This window comes from Plutella xylostella, chromosome 17 (assembly GCF_932276165.1).
Source record: "Plutella xylostella chromosome 17, ilPluXylo3.1, whole genome shotgun sequence".
Taxonomy (NCBI): domain Eukaryota; kingdom Metazoa; phylum Arthropoda; class Insecta; order Lepidoptera; family Plutellidae; genus Plutella; species Plutella xylostella.
In genome coordinates, this window is record NC_063997.1 from 7440668 (window position 1) to 7465434 (window position 24767).

At 36.0% G+C, this 24767-nt stretch overlaps 1 protein-coding gene across 1 annotated transcript; it reads right to left on the reverse strand.

Annotated features, from left to right (window-relative positions):
• Nucleotides 1–329: 329 nt before the first annotated feature.
• On the reverse strand, nt 330–23834 carry LOC105380454. The gene is made up of 2 exons (XM_038108972.2): nt 23568–23834; nt 330–1704 (listed from the first exon to the last, which is right to left on the reverse strand). The coding sequence occupies exons 1-2, from the start codon at nt 23582–23584 to the stop codon at nt 1116–1118; spliced, it is 606 nt and encodes a 201-aa protein (XP_037964900.1). The 5' UTR covers nt 23585–23834; the 3' UTR covers nt 330–1115.
• Nucleotides 23835–24767: the final 933 nt, after the last annotated feature.

Sequence of the window (24767 nt, forward strand, 5' to 3'; positions counted from 1 at the left end):
GATTACCCCTTGCCGACCCTTAAATTATTTCTTACATTTTAGTGGTTTTTGAAGTCGGTTTTTTAATTTTTTTAATTATAATGTTCAAATGCAAGGTTTTTTTATGACAACGCACTTTTGATCCTTGGGATACAGAAGCTGATGCCGAGTCTCTCGCTGTTTCTATTCATAATTATGTACCTCGAGCCACGCTTCGGAGTCTTAGACCAGCGTCTTCTTTTCCCCCAAAAACCAACAGCTGGTATTGTCATTTCTTTCTTTTTGGTAGCCTATCGTATATTGAGGCGGATGGACTGACTCAAGTTTGGTGGTACGCAAAAACACAAATAACATTACGAATTTAATAAAATATTTTATTACTACAATTAAAATGTTGTACAAAATGTTTCGTTGGCAAAACTAATAATAGGATACGGAGTAGATAGTAGCATTCACATTACCAACTTTCACATTAGTTGCAATATTTTGCAGCGAAGTATACTTAATTATTTATGTGTTTAGATTTACTAGGTAGGGTGTCTCTCTAAATGTTTACATTTGAATTTTCTACAGACTTTAATTGGTGAGACAGTGGGTCCATAGTAACAGTAAAATTTTGCACAGTTTCTAATCAGTAATTGCATTAAGCAGGAGGTATAGATAAGTAGCATGATTAAGGGAACCCCCAGATCTACATACAAACAAAATTGCAGCTATTTACTTACACCCACAATTTAATTTTGCTATTATGTTTGTAAGGGGAACTGAAGGTTGATCTAACATAGGCAACGGTAAGATACAAAAAAACAGATTTAATTTTTATCTGATATCGGAGTAGGTATAACAGTAGAATTAAATTACAAATAATTTAAATTCGTTTCGCAGTCTTACTAAAACTTACATTACAAGCACCTATTTATTTACTTATCACTATGAAATGCATTCAGCAGACTTATATATTTACACTTCTAAATAAATAGACACTGAGGGATACTTAAAAATGAACTTAAAATGACATCTTACGAAATAAGGAAAACTAAAACTGTTTTTGTCGATAGTAAAAGATGGTCTATAAGATGTTAATTAACCAGATCATACAAAAAAAGATCAAGGAAAGAAAACCTTTTTAGAACAAATTACGGGAGTAGTCTATGGAATTCCGCCTCCTTTTTGCTTTTCTCTATGATATAAAACGATTTCGGCTTTCCATTTCCGGAAAAGTACTTTCTGAACGACTGTTTCTTCTCAGGCACGTAGTACGCGAGCGCGTCGAGCGAGTTGGGGTGTCCGTGGGCGCCCTTGGGCCAGGTGGGTCGGCTCTCCACGTCTACGATGTCATCATCGAATCTCGCCTGAGGCCTGTTCTTAGCCATCTTCTGCAGAACCGGAATATTCCAGTGGTAGACTCTTGCCGGCTTGCCGTTGCTGTGCATCTGTAGCGGCAGGGTGCGCGCGGCTGCGGGGGCGGGGTCGGCATGCGTGTAGTAGTTTAGATTCGGGGGCAGCTTGATGACGAACATCCTGGAGTCGCCGGTGGCGTGGCGGCGGCCCTGCTCCGCCAGGCGCTTGCGATGGTGCGCCGCCGGCACCCTCAGCTTCTTCAAGCCGAGTGAGCTGAGCAGCTCGTGGGTGGTGGGGTCTGGCTTCAGCTTGTCAGTCTTCTGCAGGCTGTTGCCGGGCGAGGAGCACTGGCACGCCGCGATCGTCATCAGCAGCAGCGCTGTCCTGTAACAACAAATATTAAGGGTTAGAAAAAACTATAGTTTTAAAAGTACATTCATAAGTTTTACTAGGTATCGGTGGGTACAGGGAACTCATTCCATGTAGGTGTATAGTTAAATACATAATAATCCGTACTTAGGAAATTACTTATTTAATTACAAGTTCACTTGGTGACAAGGCAGACATTGTTCAAGAATACAAAGTCGTCGCCGAGTAAGGTGCGTGGTTTGTCCACATTGAAATGCAACCGTGTTCTGGCCATCATTAGCATAAGCCCAGCACATTACCCACCTATCTTTGTTTGGAGTCAGCGCCTAGACCATTACAATGTACGAGGTTAGGTTCGGAAATAAAACAAAGAACGAATAGGGTGGTCTATAAACAAATTAGGATGGAAGGAATGGATTCAGGTTGTTTAGATTTCGGATCTTAATAAGCATTTATGGCACTCTTATTTTCTACTTTTCGTAGGTACATGTAGAGTTGACAAGATTGTGTAGGTTTTAGAGTTATAATTACGAATAAGTTTAAGTATACAGGTATTTTATAAGGTAGGTACTACAGCGACAAAACATAAGTAATAACCCAACGATCATTAATACCTACTAAAACTTATACAGGTAAAACTATTTTTGAATAAAACAAAACTATAAACATTCTTGACCATATATGAATACTAAGCACTTCTTTAGGTGAGTTTAATGCGCTTTGGCTATTATATTCGCAGTCGTAAAAGTTGGTATGCATTTAGCGTTCTCTCGGCGCTGTCGCCATAAAGCGCACTTATAACACTAGTACCCATGCTATAGTTAACATGTGTGTGTATTATGTATGAATACTTGCTTTATGTCCAGTGGAAGTCCGCAAAAACAACATTTTACACGTTTGTACTTCAAAAACAGTCGTAGCCTTACCTCAAGTAATACGTACGCTTAGCGATTACACCAGCGTGGTACTAAAGAACTTATTAACTAAAAGAACTTCTTGAAAAAGGTGTAAATACTTTGGTTTTGTGAGTCCTGCGACTTTTACCTTCTATACATTTCAAAAGTCCATTTGCGTTCGTTCTATGCACACAGGTTTCTTGCAACTTGACTGGACTAATGAAGAATTCAATGAGTTACCTCTCCCCTCTAGCGCTCCCCTTAGTTAAGCTTGCAACGCACTAACTAGTCACCGAGTCAAGTAATTAACGTGTAAAAGTTTTATTTCCTGTTTAAGCATTTAACTAAACCACTTAACACCAGTCAAAGAATCCATTTAAAGCTATCTGTAACGAACGACCTAGATTTCTACGTGTTGTTAATACATGAAGGTACTAGACGGTAGGACCTGTAATACATTAGTGTACCATATTGTGTGCTCCCGGATGTAGAGCAACATTGGCAGCCTACAAATCCAGTTGAATTGATTCTGATGAATAGTGGAATGGTCCGACGCGAACAGATATGGGGCAACTTGATTTGTAGATAAATATGGCACCATGTGTACACTTGTTACTTGTGCACGACCGGTCATAAATTTATTGTGACTTCGTAGAAAACCGAGCAATCTATCCGGAGGCATCCAAAGGTAATTGCTTTTACTAAATTCTATGTCGGTAGTGAAGTCCTTCCGTGTTATGTAGGTAGGAATTTATATAAAATCCGCTCGGGTAGGTCATAAATCGTGCGATCGTGGTGCGCTTAGCACAGAGCGGCGGCGGCGGCTGGCCGGCTGACCTCCACTGGGCACAATGCGCCGGTCAACGCACTTCGACCATGCAGTTTCGTAAATGCACGCCTCTGCCCTGCAGGGTTACTCTATCTTGACATAAAGAAACGAATGGGAACTGTCGTGCAAATAGTGCGTTTAATACAACGAGGTAGAGTTGTGGTTAGCGAAGCAGCTAATCAAAAATACCGTCTTCATAAGCTAGAGTCACCCGTGTCCCAGATATGAAACTTCATTCTATTGATGCACATTTTTTGTTTCGTTTATTTTCTGAACAAAGAAAAGAGATGAAGCGGTCAACTTAGAAGCATGTAGAACTTCGTCTTGAGCTCTGAATTGAATCTGAATCCGGACAGATCATTATTGTCTCATCATTGTGTGATCTTGTTCTTATTAAGATTGCATGTACGAGAAGCTATGCGGAACAACAAATATGTAAACTTATTGCATAACTTTTCCTGTTTTATTTATGGATATGATCTGTTTTAGGAAGATACTTTGGATTTTATATGGAAACATGGTAAAATAATATCACAAAGACTTTAACTCTGAATTTTTAGTTCCAAATTAATTATTCTATACCCACGTTTTTACGACAAATTAATTCATAATAGATCATCGGCACTTGCGGCGTTATAGCAGTTTTACGCTCTACCCAAACTAACTGATCAGTAAAGTCCTGACATTTTACAAGAAAATTACTTTTTTATTATTAAATACTCTCTATACGTTTTAACCCATCTATATGAATAGGTATCTAGTAACCAGTAACATTGAAGAGGTTCACAGAAGCCCTGGAGCTACACTCACTAACAGGTCTTTAATAAGCACCCTCAACATCAGGAAACTTAGATCACAAGTTGTTTCCATAAAAAGAGTCGCAAGTACAGAAAGATCATACATTTCCCACAACGTCGGCCCATTCATGCGAGGCATCATCGCTCACTTCAATATATGATTGAGTGGCGGCCGCGTAAATACCAACTCTACAGCAAACCAGATCTTTAAAATGAGAAACATTTTGTAACGTATTATTAGAAGATTCTTCATGGAAATAGCAGGCGTTTAAAATATGAACGCCGGTAGTGAACACGTTTGTTAATAATGTTAACTAGGGCAATGAGTGTTTAGTTGAAACACTTTGGTCAAGGCGTAGGTTGAGGTACTCGTATCGTACTTCGATTTTACTATTGCAATTATATATGTACTTAGATGGAAATTAACCTCTAAACAGTTATTACGTTATTAGCCACTGCAAAAGCCTTACAGATAGAAAGCTAAGTGATCATAAAATGAAAATGATGTAGGTTTAAGTACCCAACTATTACCTACTAATTTATGTACTTAATTCATCACTAGTTTAGAAAATGTAGAATTTACTTGACTCTACCATACATTTGATCCTTCAAATGCTACTTTAGCACAGAAAAGCAGTCGGGTATCAGTAAAGGGTTTGTCTTTACACTGCCTGACTGATGGCTGGTACAATTAGCCGTCGCATGTACATGCGTATGTACTAAATCAATATTGAAATATGTAATTAGTGCTGACTTCGTGGGAGCCAATAGCTTAAACGGGAAAAACGGTTTGCGTTTTATTTTCTGGTTTGTTACGATGCGGGGAGCTGTTTTAATTACAGTTATGATGTATGGTATTTAGTAAGCAAAATGGTGTGATAATTAGGTGTTAAAATTTTTAATTGTTGGTAAAAGGATTTTTAATGTTATTCCTAGTGTTCTACCGACGTTTCATGAATTCTGTCTGGAAAACAGTAAAAGTACCTAACTCTTTTCTTGTCGATGGGGACATTTGGTTTCACTAACTTACGAGCCTGGCTCCGTGTGACTTTAATGATATTAGAAGGACGTAGAACTAATTTTAATTCTACCAGAGTCGTGAGCATAAGTTTCGATCCTCCGTTAACGTTGCGTATCGTCAACTGTCACTGTCAAAATGTAAGGCAAAGTTAGTTCCAAAACTGATATTTGTTTTTTCCATATGTTAGGTGGAATTTCACCAAACGCTAAACGTATTTAGTAGCCTGTCATACGTCTGTCAGTTAGTACAAAATGTATTTAAAATTTGATTTAAATACGTTTAGCGTTTGGTAAAAGTGACCCTTCGTGTAGATTCGAAAGTAGTATCGAATCCTATGCTCGCGCCTCAGATTTCGCAATTTGATTTACCAGCCTATAGATAGTACTACGTCATACAAAAGAATTAAACGCGCTAGCGCTACGAAATTGCTACGAATATATATTATGTACGTATGTATAGCTACGAGGTTGTAGTTAGGCTCGTAATATTATACAATAGAATATCGTTTATTTATCTGAAACATGTATACGATATATTTATAGTATTTATAAGATATGATTTATACATCTATGTCCAAGTCCAACTCTAGGTGTACAAATATTTAAATTATATAATAAGTACCTAATGGGGTGCTTAGAAAACTTTTTTAAATTATATATAAATTTGTATTAATATTCTATACTTGTATTATATTATGTCTTGCCCCATACTTAGGTAAGTATTTTACGCCCACTTAATAGTGATGTGTTTAAATCAATTATGCCACGATTAAATATTAAAATAGTAGTAATTATGAGCACCAGACTGACGACTAACGTCGGAACTGGGTCATTTTAAAAGAAAAATGGCTGGAAATATTATAAGTAATGATCATAATAACCACTTAAGTCGTAAGGCCCATAAGCTTCTCCAGAATCATTCTTATTTATGGGATTTCTAGTTCCCAGCGTACGTTGTTTGATGATGGAAGAAACAGCTAAATTATATTTTTATGATGTTCATTATACTTTATTATGTAGGTACATGCACTACAACAAAGTTAATGGAACAGGTACCTTTAGGCACAACTTCTTCAACATTTCAGTTTCCAGTTAATGTTTTAAGTATATATTTGATTTATAATACTTGAATCTTAAATATAAAATACCTATTAATTAAACTTTACGCACTACATCATACTAATATTACTAATGTTTACCCTTATGGATTTATAAGCAAAGCAAACAAAGAATAGATTATTAAAGATTTATATCCCATTCCACGGGGAAAGACATCTGATAGAACCCTTATTACATTCGAGTAAGGGTAGTTTTAGTTTGTATCAGATGTCTTTCCCCGTGGAATGGGATATAGTGGATTCCCGAACACACTAAGTGCATACCTCCCCTGCCAGTATGATACATTATTCAATAAAAAAAACTTAATAAGCATTTACTGAGAACGCAAATTATATTAATACATTTTAATTTACTTAAGTCCATTCTAAATGGCTTACTTTATAAATGCTGAACCGTGATGGCGCTAATTGCCCCTGGCGCCTGCGCCCACGCACAAAGACACTTGTCTCCTCGTCTATTTCTAGACCCTTCTTACTTTATAAGCTTGAAACCTACGATTACAGGCTTCAAATTAATTGCTTGTAGCTGTACCCTTTTTGACATTGCTGATTGATGTCGTAATGTTAAATGGAAGTTGCTCTTATCAGAACCACTATAGTTACACGCTGCTAATTTATTAGCTACACGAATCGATGGAAATATCTTCAGTATTAAACAGATGCTATTAATAGTAACCTGTTTGCATGCATTGCATTCTGCATAGTAAAATTGCCTTTAATACTTTTTACTAAGTATAATAATTAACGTCCTCTAAATCATCGTGCACATCCCAGAATTTACAAAAAACACCAAAACGTCGATATGAAACCGGCGACTGAAAGAAAGTAATTTTTTCTTCATCGTCATAAAATCTGATTCGCGTGAGCCAAATGAAGCGACACTAAACGTATAATCTTTTTAAACTCTTGTCTTGTTGGGAGAGGAAAAAATGTTGTTACATCGCTTTTGTGTGTTCAAGCGGCAGATTTAATTGGCGTTGATATTCAAAGAAATAAAACCGAAATAAAGTAGGTACATAATGGCACGACATATTGTGACTGTGACCCATTTTTTCACTATTTACTTGGCAAGTTTTATCACGATATCAATTGAAGGAAAATTATCACAGGTAATTTCCATTACAATGTACGATATATTTAAAATCTACAATAATCCTATCATTAGTGCCTTACTTTGTTCGTTTTATGCACAAATTGTGTTTTATTTTCAATTAAACAGCTTTTAAAGTATGTACATCCAACTTACAAAATAAAAGTAAGAGCGAATATGTTCCATGCCGCGGCGCAATTAGCAGTGAATCTTTCTTCTTGCCGGTCTACCTGCAGCCAACTATTAAAATACTTACTCTATAAATAGGAAACCACTATGAAAATAGCATTTAATTGCATAATTCTTCGAACTGTTTTTAGGGCAAAGTATAGTTAAAGTGTTAATAAGTGCCATTACCTAGTAGCAAATATAAATAAGAAAATATTTAACGATACTTGAATAATTTAAACCGGGGTGTAATTTAAGTAAGTATGTATCTAAAAATATCTTGGAACAGAAACGAATTATGTGGTTTTTATAGCTATAGCTCGATGCCGGAGGTCCGATTGTCAACAGACCGCAAACGAATTGCTATAATAAGCAGTCATGTTGAAACAAACCAAACCAACCCTAAGATTAGACAAAATTATTTATACAAAAAAATATCACGACTGAATTTACGTGCCTCAAGAAACTTAACAAATTGTATATGTACGATTATAATGATTTTTGTAGTGTAACTAAGCAAAACTATGATAACGTCATCCCATCTAAAACTCATTAGGTATGCTTTATGATTGTTAAGGTTAATAAATTACTTAAATACCTACCACATACATAATTATTTGATCTAAGTACGGGACAATTTGTAATAATATACTTATAATATAAATATATGTGTAATATTTGTGGTAGGATCATTGGATAATTAGGCAATGGTGATAAATGCTTCATTTTATCTAGGCACCAGTTTGCGCTAAGGGAAATGCTCAACTCCGCTTCAATGCCATCCATTCCGAAGTTTTTCGAACCATAACCAAAATACACTGTCCCAAAATATATTTTTTGGGACAGTCTTGCAGTTTTTAGAAATAATGTACTTGGTGCGATCTCGAACTATTAATGTTTAATATGTAAGTGTTAAGAAATTGTTTTGTTTTGTTTTTATAGTTTAAATAAGTTTATAGACTTATCTGTTAAGTGTCAGAAATTTTTTAAGAATGTAAGCAAAGTTTTGTTTCTATCTCTTTTTTTTAAATTTTAAACTGTATTTGATTGTGTTTATATTTATGTTTTGTTATGTGCCTATATGAAAAGTGTTGAGCATATCTGTAATTGGTACATGTTATAGATAAGTACCTCTCTAACCTTTTTTTTGTAAGTGTATTGTAACATGTACTGTTGATGTGCCTTAAATAAATAAATAAATAAATACACTGCAGCTTAAAATATTCCTACAATAACAAGTGAAGTTATTATTCAAATGTTCACACACATATAATTACTGGAAGAATCAACTGAAATCATCTTTTAATGTCGTAAATACAGATTAGACTCTAGCTCCGTGATTAATAGTCGCGTCCCTATAGAGAACTGGTCTCGATTATGGAAGCCACGTGACGAGTAGAGTAGGTACTTACTAGGGCTGGGGTAGAACACTTCCGCCTCCGGAAATGCAAAAAAACATTAGTAATAAAATGTCTCACGTAATTTAGAAAACAAATAAAGTAAGAAAAACGTTTATCCAGAGCACACACACACCAAATAGACCACCAGAAAAACTTAATAAATTATAGAATTAACCAGCTTTTGAATGTCTGACTGTGTATTGTGTGGGTGCTTTCGTATTATTATTTGGTACTCGTTTAGAATTTATGCTACTTACTTGTATAAAATACTAAAGTATTGTTAAAATCACAGTATTCATAATGAAAACATAATTCAATGAATTCATAACGTTGTCGACATCATCACTCGTCAGTCAGTCAGCGGTGAAATGAATCGGAAAACGATAATATCGGTTACTGGTGCGTTCATTATTTATTCATACGCAGAATTGTGCGTCTGCGTTCATGAATATGCTATATTTCCAACAACTCATAAATGTATTATATGTTGGTCGCATCGTATCGTAACTTACATTTTTAAATTTATGAGTTTTCAGCGGTCGTTTGTAATTATATGCAAGATAAATTATTTAAAAACCTTAAAAGGTTTATCCGTTGAAATATATGTAAAATTTCAGGTTCTATTTTGCAAAGTTAGAGGAATCTCCAGCCTTACATAACAACTACAATTGGAATGAAATGAAAACGATATGAAGTAAAAACTAGCCGAAAAAGTGACAGATCCGTAAAGAGATGTAAATGCTATGTAAAAGAAAGCAGTTGGCCGCATGCGCTGCGCGGGCGCCGATCTATGCGAGCATATTTGGTACAGAGGACACGCGAGCAAGCATTATACCAGGGGGTCACTCTATACATCGACGAACGATCTCTCTCAGCAATCGGCACGTTAATACCACGAGATAGAGCCGTGGGTAGCGCAGAGTTCTGAAGGAAAAAAAAACTGCAGACGTTTGTTCGTAGATTTTTAGAGTGAACCCCAAATGCTGAGTTTCTGCACTTATTGATTGCCTTATTGGTGCAGGGTTGCTCCCATATCGACAACTTATCATACACATCTCGCATTGAGTTTTCAATGATTTTGGGCGTGCAATTTGGCAGCGTAAGAAGTTAACCTTTTTTTTTTCTTCCCAATATTTCAGACCAAACAAAATTAAATTAAAATGCTTGGTAAGACATTAGAGTTGGATGTAATGTCAGATGCAATCTAAGAGTCGGATGTTTCTGATCCAAACATTTCGCAAAAAATCAAAAAAAAAAGAAGAAACTAAGTAAAATAACTCTTTTCATATTATTTTTGTTATATTGAGACAAGACAACGGACAAGGCCAAGACAGGTGCGAACCATGCGAAGTTGCAACTATCATGAAAGTAAGTTTAAATCTGTGATTAATGGCTAATAAAATCATGTTGAATAAATAATGAATTTTCATCGATTACTGGAAACAATAAAATTCAAATCACGTGCGATCAAAAGAAATAAAGCAATCCATTTATCAATGTAAATGATGATAGGACATCTCCATTAAAACTTATCGTCAGGGTTTTATAGTTAATTGTTTAGGTAAAACTGTTTTTTACAGGGATCAAAAATATAATTTCTACTGGCTATTTAGCATCACTATACTAATTAGTAAACAATCGTCCCCTGGTGAGCAACACTCTGTCCTAAGCCTGCCTCATCCAGCCACTGCCGGGTACTCTAAGGTCGTCGGTCCAGCGGCCTGCAGGGCGTCAAAATCATAAACTGTAATCGTCCCTCCATCAATCAACCTGATGAGTGGCACGCCCACCAGTCGCTTTTAATATGTATGAAGTTTATAGGAACCTGTATAGGTATTAAACATTGTATTAAATTGTTCTTTTCTGAAAATAGACCCTACCTAAACCTAGACCCTCTACTATCGCAGTTAGTTTTTAGCACCTGACTCGGGCATATGTCACTAGGCCTATCAGGTCACTGACCCTAGCGGGATGGTCAGGTTGTGGCCACAAGTACTAGTTAGCAAGCACGCGACAATCGCCTATTTTACAACCACTAGCCTAATACGGAAATGCTAAAATGGTTTGACGGCCACGCGTGACTTTACAGAGCTTTGAAGGAGCATTTCTGTGTCGTTAAGTTATTGTCAGACGAAACTAAGAAACTCAAATAAGTAATAAATATGAATAGCCTTATTAGTTCATGAAGCTGTAAATTATCAGCCAGATAATAAACTGGTTCATGATAGGTTATATAATATACCTATGTACATAATATACTTAATTTTATTTATGAGTAGGTAAGTACATATGTACCTAGTAGGTAATATTAGAAAACTATCTATTTTCATAAATAGCAATATTATTGAATCAATGATTCATAAGTATAGTTGCTTTCATATTTTTATGAATTGATTGGATAAGGTGAATTTCTCTCTAACCATCCGATTGAGTCACCAGGGCCAGAATGGCCAGTGAGGCATCGGGATTATTCCAGCAGCTATCTAATTATTTTCCTTGAGAAATTTTGCGGCGCATAGCATGAGTCACGACGGGGAATAAGAATTTAACATGTATAAAGTATCTAGACTGCAAGAATGCTACTAGTACTACAGATAACCTGACATTTTTACATGACTACAAGTTTTATTTTATAAGTAGGCAACTTTAAAGTTTAGGTTTTTTTGCAAGACATCGCGTCGTCGTGCGGTTGCAGTGTGCTAATTACGATTATTACAAATATTGATTTTATTTCGATAGGCGGTTCACTAGAATTTGTAGGTATGCTTTTATTAGTTTCTAACGTTACTGACAGGGTAGCCGATGCATGTCGAACAAATAAGATGTCATACAAATAATTGTTATCGAATTACCATCGAGTAGAGTCGGCAATATTCGCGATTCGCTCACTGGTCAGTAACGACTATTCTGCCTGGGCAATCGCAACTAAATCACACCAACCAAACACCTTCCTGTGTTCACAATACGGCATAACAACTAACGATGGTAACCTCAAATATCCAAGAACAGAACATGACCCTATTGGGAAGTTGTGCAAGCGAACATGAAGACTTATGACATGCCATTTCATACCACACACAATCAGAGCCACCCACGCCGTCTACAGGCAAGTGTTGGTGCAATGGACGCACTGGCTCCCAGTTAGAGCATACAATACATATGAAAAAATATGGATCCTGAATAATTTTATCATAAAAAGAGGTACTTATATAGAACCTCTAAATAACAAGTATAAGTATGTACTTAGCTGTAGTGTATAATGTATACTTGTAGATTTCCATTTGTCTCCAATCTTCATTTAGTCACCACGATTGCGCTAGTTTCAACAATTTACCTATCTGTGAACCGTGAGCTGCATAGATAACTATCAAACAGAAGGTGCAGTACTAATCCACCTAGCTTAATTATAAATGTATTCATGAGATCTAGGTGAAAACGCAGCATTCTAGACCCTGGATAATCTAGTTAATCCATATACTGCTACCAAATACGTCTTTTATCACTGTTTATCACCGTCATTGATAAGGAAAGTGTTTCTACAATGAACTGGGCCTCAAGTCTGCTAATTAATGGCGGCTCAATGCTGTGTCGTCTGAATGATTTTCCGACTTTAGGTATCTGTTTTCTCTCGGTTAGTGAGTCCCAGTAGTGCAATATGAAACACTGAACACTTATTACTGTTTATTAACGTTAGTTCTTTAAAAAAGATGCAATAAATGTTTCCTAAAACGCAGATAATGAATACCTACAGTGCGAAACCCATGCTGCCGACACACAACTGTGCCGCCATTCTTTAGCAGACTTGGGGCCCTGGTTAAAGGACTAATAAAGGCTAGATAACACTTCATACTGGGGCAAGATATAGATCGTGGACAGTACATGAATTATAGAACTACTACAGAAAGTTATAGCTCATACATAAAAAAAAGTTTAATAGTCACACCTCTCTAATTATGGGGATGTAGGTAAATAGATAGAGAAAATCGTTTTTCAAACGGACATTTTCTTTTTGGAACCCTTAAAATTTTCATTTTAGGTTGATGTATGTACCCCTAGGTCAGGTTTGTACTTATACATATGGGATGTAAATAAAGGACTCAACTATACATACAGCCTTTTCTGTAAAGTGTGTAAAACTATTGTTTAGATTTTTACAGACAAGCTTCGCATTCGAAGACACTATGTAAACTGCTTCTATTTGCCTTTCTATTATACAAATGTCTTCTTTACACACTTAGCTTGGGCTTAAAAGTCTGTTGACCATTGTGTTGGAGAGGCTCGCCTAACAAGAAATACAAAGTTGACTGACCATACGAGGGGTTCCTGGGGGGTCACTCTATATAACGAAAGACGAATTTTTGAAGCGCTGCTGCGCGAGCCACGACTCTTCGTCGTTGTATTAAAAGTGCCAATTGCACGACAGCTCTCGTTCGTTCGTGTTTCGTCAGTATAGAGTAACCCCTCTGGGCCCATGCGATTACTGCTTTACGAGTTTTCTGTATTGTATGTGGACTTTTATGATATTGCAAATACCTATTTAATTGGCTTTTTTAATTAAACGGCGGCGCTTATAGAGGAATAAAGTGTGGGTAATCGCTTTCCGGGATAGTGGAAACAATGAAGATGAGATAGTCTTTGCCGACTACGGCTATTCAAAAATTGGATTTATTATTGCGTTTTATACAGGGTGTTGCAAAAAGGCTAAGCCGAAAGGGGGTGACTCAGGGTCGTGAATTTTCAAAACTCGTAGAACAAAAGTTGTTCAGAATGACCCCCTGAGTCACCCCCTTTCGGCTTAGTATACCCTTTTTGCAACACCCTGTATAATTATGTTCAAGTGTTCCATCATAAGAAGTGATAGGAATAGAAAGCGCTACACAAGTTAAATGTTAAAAGTTTAAACCATACAGAGTTCTAGCAGAAGGATGCTGCCACATGGTGTATAAAGGGTTTGCGAATTATTGTGAACTAGCTGTTCCCGCGCGCTTCGCTTCGCCTTAAAAAGTTTTCCCGTGGGAATTCCGGGATAAAAAGTAGCCTATGTTTTTTCCCAGAGTCTAGACCGTATGTATACCAAATTTCATTCAAATCCGTTCAGTAGTTTTGGCGTGAAAGAGTAACAGACAGACAGACAGACAGATAGACACAGTTACTTTCGCATTTATAATATTAGTTAGGATTAGGATGCGACAAACTACGGAAATAATCTCTACTTACCAGTAGCCATGTCACGCGAACGGGGCCACTTCTACTATTTAAAACTAATACTAAGAATACTACGACTACAACTACTACGAACTAATAATAAGATATACTACTTACGTCATGTTAGTTGTTGATTTTGTATTGAAGTTTTTAAAGAAGTAATTCCATAAATCTTATTATTAAGTACCTTATAAAACACAAAGAATATTTCCTCCATCTCAAGCTGAATTTTATCGTCGTTATACTGTCTAGACATTATTGCCATGGATATTAAACAATATATTATATTCCTCCGTAACGAGTCCACACATCACTAAACCATGTTTAGAATAGTAGACTCAGGTCTACAAGTAGCCGCATAATATATTGTCCCCATGTAGGTTCAGACTTCAGACGGTAGGCGTGCCTGCCCCTCCCTGTCTGGAAATACTGGACTTTAGGACATTCGCTGATAACTAGCTCAGATAACACTGCTGTAGCTGTCACAGTTGCAGAAAAATAACTACGCTTTTATTATACTCTACACATTATATGTACCTATATGTGAAGCTTTTGGGTAGAAAATACTATTTAACTGTATACCTATGTAAGTAAATCAGAGTATCCATAGCATTTTGTTCTAAATTTGATCTAAACACACCTAAGTATGTATATTATAATTTCCAATTAAACCACTTGTTTTTTTTTAATTCGGTCATTAGCGTGTGCTTTTAAGCACCTATTAATATTTATTAACAGTAATTATCTGAGGTGGCTATTTTAAATACTGTCAGACGCCTACAACCGTAAAAAGAAACATTAACAATAAAAACTGGCATAAAACAATAAATTATTCTTTTTAAAGCTCACATTTCACGTAAAAAGTAACGGATAATTGGGACTGGCGGATAAATTCACTTTACAGCTAGTAAATTAAAAGTTACCATCGAGATTGGCAATAAATTATAGTTTCCGGTTATATTTCACTCCAAAATCTACCTATTCAGCCTTCACGTGAATGACCTACGATGGTGAATTTGGGGGTGGAACTTTTTTACGGCTTGCGAGTGCATATAAATGCGCTAAAGAATATACCTCCACAGTTTGTACCTTACCTACCTATTATAAATAACGATATAATTAAAGCCAAAGTAGCAAAAGTAAGATATAAAACGATTATATTTAGACTAAGAAAATTATTTTACATGGAAATCACTTCACTTTCATTACAGTCGTATTTGAAAACAAGGTCGAGATTATCACGATTTTCATATTTCATGCACCAAAAATGCTTATTTCTGTAGCGTAACGATCTCTATAGATAGCTGAATTGATTTATCAAAAGGTAGGTATTATTCAAACAATAACGTATAGGAGGTACAGACCTACACTATATTTTTAACTCATTACAAACTTTGATACCCAAAATTTAATTAAGTATTTTACAAGACTTCATATACATACAAACAATACGAACAAGATATTATGTGATATATTATTTATTTAGTATACAAAATGACATATATCAAAGCTAAATATATCCGTATTACTGTCAAATCAAGATAAACATTTTTCAACCTAACGACAACCATGAACTAAGTCAAAGAAGCTACTGACTTATACCTAAGTAGGTATATATTAATATTTACACATTTGGAACTGTAAGGGCTTAGAGGTTTAATCTAAGCGTTGATTAGGTATGGAAGTATTAGTCGCAGTACCAAGTTGTTTCCCTTTTAATAAGTATTAAATTGTATGAAAATAGAAAGTAGTTTTTCCGTAAGTGATCTTCATGGAATTAAAAGTATGGTTTTGTTAAGAAAGTTTCTAAATTATACAGTTTAAACATGATTTCTATTACCTTATAGCCAAGCATAAGTAAAGTCAGTGTTACAAGTTAAGTATAAATAAACGAAGAACTTGCATGACCAAGACTTCAAGCAAGAAAGATCTTTGAAAATTTATGAGAAAATATTTTCTACACTTTCCAATAAATAAGAAAATTATTTGTGTAAAAAGAAACAAATGGCATGTATACGTAATTGGATGAACTTAATAAATCAAAATTAATTACCCGGCAACTGATATTCATAAATAGTTTATTACTTTGAGTACCTAATAAGAACAACAAGTAGGTAACATGGTATGAATGAATAAACATTAGGCAGAAGATCTCGGAAGCTACAGCTAGTAGGATCTAGGACTGCATCTTAAAAGGAAATGGTATTTTTTGCTCTATCCACGTCTCAGTTATGATTAGGGTGACCAAGAATAGTGAAATTATTGCAGGACAACCGTGGCAATATTTATAGTGCCGTCATAACAGTTACTACCCATGTCAAAAGATCTATTTGGTTCTTACCATAGACTAATACACTCTAAGTTTTGTCTCTATCCTAACCTACTTCCTAGTAAGTATCTTAGTTCTTGATGGAAGGTTGACATGTGGCTGAACCACTTTTGATGAAAAAAATTAAATGATTTGCTATGTATGAAGCTAATACCGTGTACACATAGTAGACTTCTTTGTATTCCTATGGAAAAATCTTACAACGCGAAGGTAAGCTCGCGGGAAAAAGCTATTCTCAATTGCTAGAGTCAATTGTTTTATTCTTTCTTGTCCTGGGGGTCTAGTACAGGTTTGATAGTTTGGCGAAAACTATAAAAGTTTACGTTTTCTCGCATACAAAGTGCCTCCTGCGTAAACTATCATGAAACTTTTGACAAATAATGTATGCAGATGACGGGAGAAAACTTAAACTTTTTTTAAAAATTCCGGATTCCGGAAATTAGATTCCGGCTCCGAGGCCCTTAAGTGTGGTGCTCCTATTATTTGTCGTCGCTTGTGCCTCGCACTGCGCCAGTAATCGAAGTCTCCTTGACCACGACCGGTCTGCAATCCACTTTAATAAAATGCGCCATATTGATATTTTTATAATCTGTTCTACTCTTCTATATGAATGGCTATTAATTATGAATAAGTATGATATTAATCTGAAGTTCATGTGACATGCAGATAATTACAAACTTGTATGTATGATACTTAGATTTTTTAAAGTTATACGCGAGCTAATAATAAATAAATAAATCACGTTACAATTACAAGTCTAAAGTACTCGTAATCTAAAGAGTCAAACCGTAGAAACAATAGTGACACCATAAACCCACTTCTATGCACAAGTTAATTAGCGATTAGACTGTTATGGCTAATGAACTTGGCCCCAGCTGAATGTGCCACCGCAGTTGGTTTGAACGAACGCCACGAAATAACAAGCATCAAATTGAGTTGGCGCCCTCTCAACTCTCAGGCCTGAATACAGCGTGGAACTTTATCAGTGGACATGCTGTCGGCAGCAGACCATCCGATATATCGAGAAACTAATGTACCTATTTATACAATTATACATGTCCGTCGAGGCCAAAATTTTAAATCCCGAACAGAAAAACATCTGTTTTTACATACTGCTAAATAGCCACAATATGGAATAGTTTATATTTTATACACATTATTTTTTAAACTCAGTATTTTGGGATTTTGGTACATAAAGTTGCTCTTACCTTTGGGAAGTCTACTGATAAACTATCACCCTTTATATAGTATAATCGTGGGTTAGGTGCTGCTAGTGTGGGCTGGCCACTCCGTCACTCGGCCAGCCGTCACACCCGCGCCTCTATAGTGCCACAAACTTATCTGTTCCGGTGACAGTTCAAGTAAATGTCCAATATTTCTTCATTCTATAAGATTTTAATTTTGCCCGTAGTGGTAATTTGCCCTTAAGGTATTAATAAACCCATCTAATCTGTATCAATATACAATTAATTAGTAAGTAATGAGATATGGATCCATTTAGTTCGCTCTCACCGGAACAGATAAGTTTGTGGCACTATAGCTAGTGCAACTGTAAACGCAGTCGAATGCGTCACTCGACCTCTTGACCGGTGCTGGGCTTTAATTTACTCTTTGACTGATCTAGTTGCGTATCGTGTAGGCAGTGCTGAGTGACCGTTTTCTGAATTCAACTATAGTTACTTATATATTATTTATATATGTACTGATAAACTGCATAGATTACTGTGACAGTCGATTACATAAACTAACTACATAAAGTAAGTAGGTATCCTCATATTATCAACTTCAAGTGCGTTTAAAAGAAGTTGCGTAAAATGACATTAATTTGCGGTACAATAAAGTGTTTATACTTGGAATTATTGATTTCATACATCTCGCATCCATAACTAGCTATTATAATAACGGTCTAAGGATACTTTGGAGGGAAAACTAGTTCTTAAATAAGAATGGTTTAACCGGAAGACCTACAATTTGCCGAATGACGAGAATGGTTTACGGAAAGTACACAATTTATTCACACACATATTTACCAGTTGTTGTATGAATCACAATTCCCACATTCCTCGGGTGACCGTTACGTTCTTGTTTTATTTTTCTATACTGGGTCAAAGAGTTATCATTTATAACGCCAAAATAAAGCTAAAGTGTATTTCGTTGTTTCCATCCTTACGGATGGCTTGCGTTGCATTTGATGCATTTATAGATTATATAAATATTTGCTGTCGTGTATATAGTTATAAATATACTTAGTATACTCTGTTAGGTTTATGACAGGTCGGCAAAAGGCACACGAAGTAATAACATAATGGCTGAACTATTAATTTCAGTAATATCGATCATACAACCACATAACAGCAAAGCCCTGAGAGGCTTTCAAATTGTATTGGCGTATTGGCAAATAAACATGAGGAGAAGTTCTACTGCAAATATTAGTTTTATTAGATAGGAAACCAGGCCCGAGGCTTGCATAGCAGGAATAGCAGACTAAGTAAATAATTTAAGACTTTGTGTGCACAGTTTCGTGCTCACCCCGCCATAAACGTCAGAGTTGCTAACTACCGGCATCTAAAGTGTTTAGAGTTTGGACAGTAACTGCATTATTAACTGATAATAGCTATTCAGCCGATGCGCAAAGCGGCTTGATCTTTCAACCACCAAGTCTCGTAGGTAAATTGTAATTTTATAGAACTTATACGTACCTTGTAAATACAGATATCATAGAGCATTTAAAGCTATTAAGTAAGTAAGTACCGAGTTGTAGATATGTCTGAGCCCACAGGACATAGCTCTGTCGCCTTGCGTGATATCAAACAGATACAAGTTTTAAAATCAGCGGTATCGGGTAAGCTCAAGATTATTCACTCCTCAGCCGAGCATCGGATAATTTAATTAATATGCTCTACTTAGATCCCAGCCGATACTCGGGAGCTAAAGATAAGGGCGTAAGTAATAATTTCAAGATAACGCTTACGGAAGCTCGAGACAATGAGTAACTGCATCCAATTTGCTGAGGAATGCCGTTATGAAATAATGAAAATGAAGCTTGGTTGTGTCATAGTTTTGTTTATGTATTAACTTAAACAACTTCGTTAGTTATTAGAATATGATTATGGTCAGTTTACCAATTCATTGCCAAGTAAATAAAATTCTAATTGGTCATTGACGTTCGATCCCCGATGTACGGTCTGTACGTATTTTATTTTATGTTTTAAACGGTGATGATGATGATTCTATTCCTGAACATCCTCAGTGGTGTCAGTGGCTACCGGTGTGCCGCTAGGACCTGACCATGGCCCTACGTCGGGGCTGCCACAGTCTGTCATCGCTTTCCAACTAAACTAGAAATATGAAGTTATAATCTAAATGCTAAATGCCTAACAAGCAGACGGCTTTTCTATCTCTGTTTGATATTCATGTTTTCTGTATTAATAGGTGTATATTATATTGAACTACTAGCTGCCCCGTCTACAAGACGACACTGAAGCAGGAAAGGCCGAGAGTCTCTGTAGAGGGTCAACAATGCCGCCCCAAGAATGCCATTCACAGTTACACCCGACATTCAGGCGACTCTATGCTAATTCTGTTTGTCGTTTTACTTCTAAATGAACGATTGACTAAACATGCAGAGATGGACACTTGGAGAGTGGTCTACGTTGGGGTATCGCTGTAAAGTAGGCAACATTTGCATTTTATATCAAGGTTTACAGACGCCCTAATTACACTGGTATGTAGGTACTGAATCAATATCCCTGAATATAAGTAATTCAAATAGATAAGTACGCTGTATTGAACGAATGGTAGATTGTTGGTTTTGAGTTTGAGTAAAAACGACATTAGATAGATAGATAGATAGAATACACTTTATTTGTACACCAAAACAGAATAATACAATTAACAAAATGTAACTTAATTAGGGTACAAAAGGCGGTCTTATCACTAAAAGCGATCTCTGCCAGACAACCTTTGGATGGAGGGAAACAGAGATTAAGATTGGGTGCAGTGTACATGTTAAATAGGAATATAGATTATTTAATATACTACACACTAACTAAAATATTACAAATATACTTAAACAGAGGTAGGTACATACTATATTACATAATAATACATATATAATAATACATAACTATATATTATATAACATACATACAATATATAAATATAATAAAAATACATACACAGTGTTAAATTGGATTCAATTACAGTTTTAGACTATGGATTTAATGTAGTGTTCCTTTACCATTCTTTTAAACGAGGCTAGCGTAGGTGCTTGCCGGATAGTTTCCGGAAGATCATTCCACAAAGTGACTGAGCGAACATTCTTGGTGCGACATTCTTGGTGCTTTTATTTAAGAAAAAATCAATTATAAAGAGCACTCCATCTAGAGGTATAATCGACAACTTTGAACATAAAGAAGAACGCCAGAACACTCTGTGTCCAGTGTTAGCCATTCAACAACTACCACTTACCTGTCTTCATGATAGTTATCAACTTTATAGGGTGATTACGGCCTACAATCAAAAACGGAAGACGTATTTAATTAGTACAAAAACAAAAACAATTTCAGAAGTGCAATGCCACTTGCAAACCTCTCGTCTCGCATTCTCCAAGAAAATTAACCATTTTAATTAATTGATGCCACCAATTAAAATTATTTCACAAAAGTCCGACCACCGATTCCGAGAAACCAGATGTAATATCTGTAGAGTACCTACATTATTGCATGCTTGCATGTCTGAACATCACCACTCATCCACTCATCATCCATTCCTAATAAATTCGGAGCTGAAGCACCTTCTATCTCCATTCATCATTATTACCTATCAAAGTTTTTATTATCTCTACATAAGTCGTATAAGATAATTACATATACGCAATAGTGTCATTGTCAGTCATTGATTTGTATCCATATTAATACACGGTAAAGTCACCTATAGCTATATAAAGTACACATCACGTTTTCGACTATAATGTGCGGGGAAGGCCATGGATTGCTAGTGAAGGACTCGCAAGTCATGTTATACATATATTCAAAAATTTCTAATGCAGGTACTCGTACCCGATATATTCAGAACCTGATAATAAGAAGATAGAAATTGATAAATATCTGCCCCAGCTGAGAATCGACCCTGAGACCATCACAATATTTAGTCAAACGAACTATTTCTGTCGTGTTTGTGTCAGTAAAACTAAAAAAGTTTTATTGATTATGGAACGTGAAAACAGAATGTAAGGGGAATCTCAGTGATTGTGATGGTATCATATTCATATCATTTGACATGGCCTACCTACATCATTGCAGGAAAGTGAAATTTTTGTAACAGATTCTTGCAAAAGCTGTACAGCCAAAGGGGTGACTCAGGGGCCAGGGGGAAAGTCTGACGACGACTTTTGGAACAAGAAGGCTAATTTTAATTTTCAATTATAGTTAGGAAGGTATAATACCTATGTGCAAGTCAATGGAAGTTTCTGGAATTTGTTTGATTTGACTCACGAAAATCTTAGGCCAAGCCAGCTCGCGGAAATCCTACCGCTAGTTATTAAATTTAGTTTATACCAAAACATACTTAACATAATATATATTTCTTAAATAAGTATATGTAACGAGTATTTATTTTATTTAGATATACGTTAAAATAAATAAAACCTACATACATAGGTACTGACACAAAACTAGTTCGTTAACTGTTACATACCATACGCAGTCCTCTTACTTTAGAGTCGACTGCACTAAACATAGGTGTTTATGGCATTTCCGCGCACCGCGCCTGTATTTACAGCAAACATAGTGCAGAATAACATAATATCTGTGCTCTACCCGCACCCAGAGACTTGGCATTATTTCAACGTGAGAACTTGCAACATTTATGTTATAATTATATTTTTTAAAGTTGACATAATAGCTAGTGAGCAAAAATAAAGGCCTTTAAAGGTACACTGGCTTGGGTACTTGGGGGAGGTATTCCTATGTAACGAGCACACAAGTAGGTACCTATTTATGCACAGTTCTATAGAGGTTGTATACTTATTAGATTCGAAGAAAAGTAAATGCATAAATAACAAATGGAGCATTAAATAAATTCTCAATTATGCAGATACCCATATCGAATCCGGAACGCATCGTAGTGTGATGTGAATAGGTTTTTTCGTACACTATTTTTTCTTGATGACAGTGTAGTCCGAGATGAAGACATGTGACTGTCAATGTGTGAGCTTTTTTGTTCATTTTTTACCGGCTTCTGTAAAATATTAGTGGGTACTTTTAAAGAATAAAATATATCATTTTTTTACGTACATCTTTTATCACAATTTAGGTACTCAAAACACTTTCTTCTATTTTGGACAGCCTGTGTGATTCACAATTTCATTCGGACCTACACAATACGTGCATAGATATTAATTATGAGTTCCAAATTCTAACAATTTATATATTTTTGAAATAATAAGAGTGGATGGTATATAAGAGCTTTTCTGAAATAAACGCATGTATTAATTTTATAATAGTTATAATTATAATAGAAGGTGAAAGACCGCATATATCGTATAATATGCAAAGTAAAGCCATAAAGACCCGCTCATTTAATTGACGCTATTATTATTGAATTCTTAATTTATATTTTGAATATCAGATTATAAAATAAATGTTCATTTTATATGATTTAGGTAAATGACCAACAATTTTTTATATTTACTTACTTCAATTTAATTATGAAGCTCATGGACTGCCATTTTTATTCTCTTAAGTAGTAAAGTATTTTGTATTTTCGTAACAATAATGCCAATAATTTCAAGCTTGTGCTATGTATAAGCAAACGAAGTTGTATATTTACATCACGCACTTATTTTCTATACGCTGTCTGGGTTACTACTTTGCTAGAAAAACGACAAATGTCCGTTTACGATTCGGTTCACGGCACCTCAAGCTTATTTCCAACCAGTGTTTATAATAGGAGTGTGTTAACCCTGCAATAACCCTCAACACTTCGCAATATTTCCACTTTTAAATTATCAACAGTTGAACTTACCGTAAAAAGTTCCACATGGTTAAGACTTTACGCTGTGCACACCAAGAAAAAATTTGTTCACTTTAAAAAATTAAAGTTCCAATTTTAAAATTTTAAAACACTGTTCGGAGTCGTGTGTGCGTCGTGGTTGGCCGGCGCGGTTTCTCGACGCTACGTGTGCTCGGGGCGAAGTATCCAGCACTTCTGAACGCTCGTGCCGTCGCGTGGCCGCTCTTCAACCTGTCAGGTTGCAGTCACTGCACAATGATGCATTTTCGTCGGCGATGCCACTACCGACTTTCGTCCTCTTACTGACTGTGTGAACGCCGTTTGGTCGAATTAGTTACAGCGCCGATTCGATCAAAATTAACGCTGATGAAACCGTGGGAATCGTTGGCTGGTTAATCGATTCAGGAAACTTCAGTCTATGAATTAGTTAGGTACTGATAATTCTATTGGGCGTTCTGAGCGATGAAGGTGAATTTTAATACATAACTACTGTAATTTACGTACCTAAATAGCTCAGAAGTCTGTTTCAAAGTTCATGCAAGACGCAAGGAGTGCCGCAGGCTCATATCAGGCGAAAGCAGGCTTACAGCTTACACTCACATGTCACGTCGCCGCTGAAAGCACGGTAGCGCAATTTCAACATTTAGCCTCCTCACGGTCTCGGCTAGACTCAATTGAGCTCCATCCGCACATTCGAGCAATTTGTGGGTAATGAGCGGACATTAAACTTGCCTGATAAATACCTCTGATTTATATTGGCAATCTGCAGTACGACTCTAGTGTGTAAGTAAGCGGATTACAATTTTACGAGAAGCTTATTGATTCCACCCAGTTGTGGTCTGGAACACCGCCATTTATAGCTATGTGTTAGCATAAGTTCTGTAACTGAATCTCTTTTATATAGGAAAAAAATATATTTATTTATATTTGTAACATACTTGTAGTAAGAAGAACTAGAAAATCGAAACGCCTCCGGCAGGTGTATGTCGAATAATCAGTCGAAATTAATAATGCTAGTACCTACCGACCTACTTATAATTATAACTAGAAAGAATTTTCATGTTTATTTTTAATAAAGATTTTGCAAGAGTAGTTTTGCGGCCCAATAATAAATAATAATAAATATGTGGGGACATCTCACACACGGCCATCCGACCCCAAGCTAGGCAGAACCTGTGTTATGGGTGTCGGACAGCTGATATATGTACACAA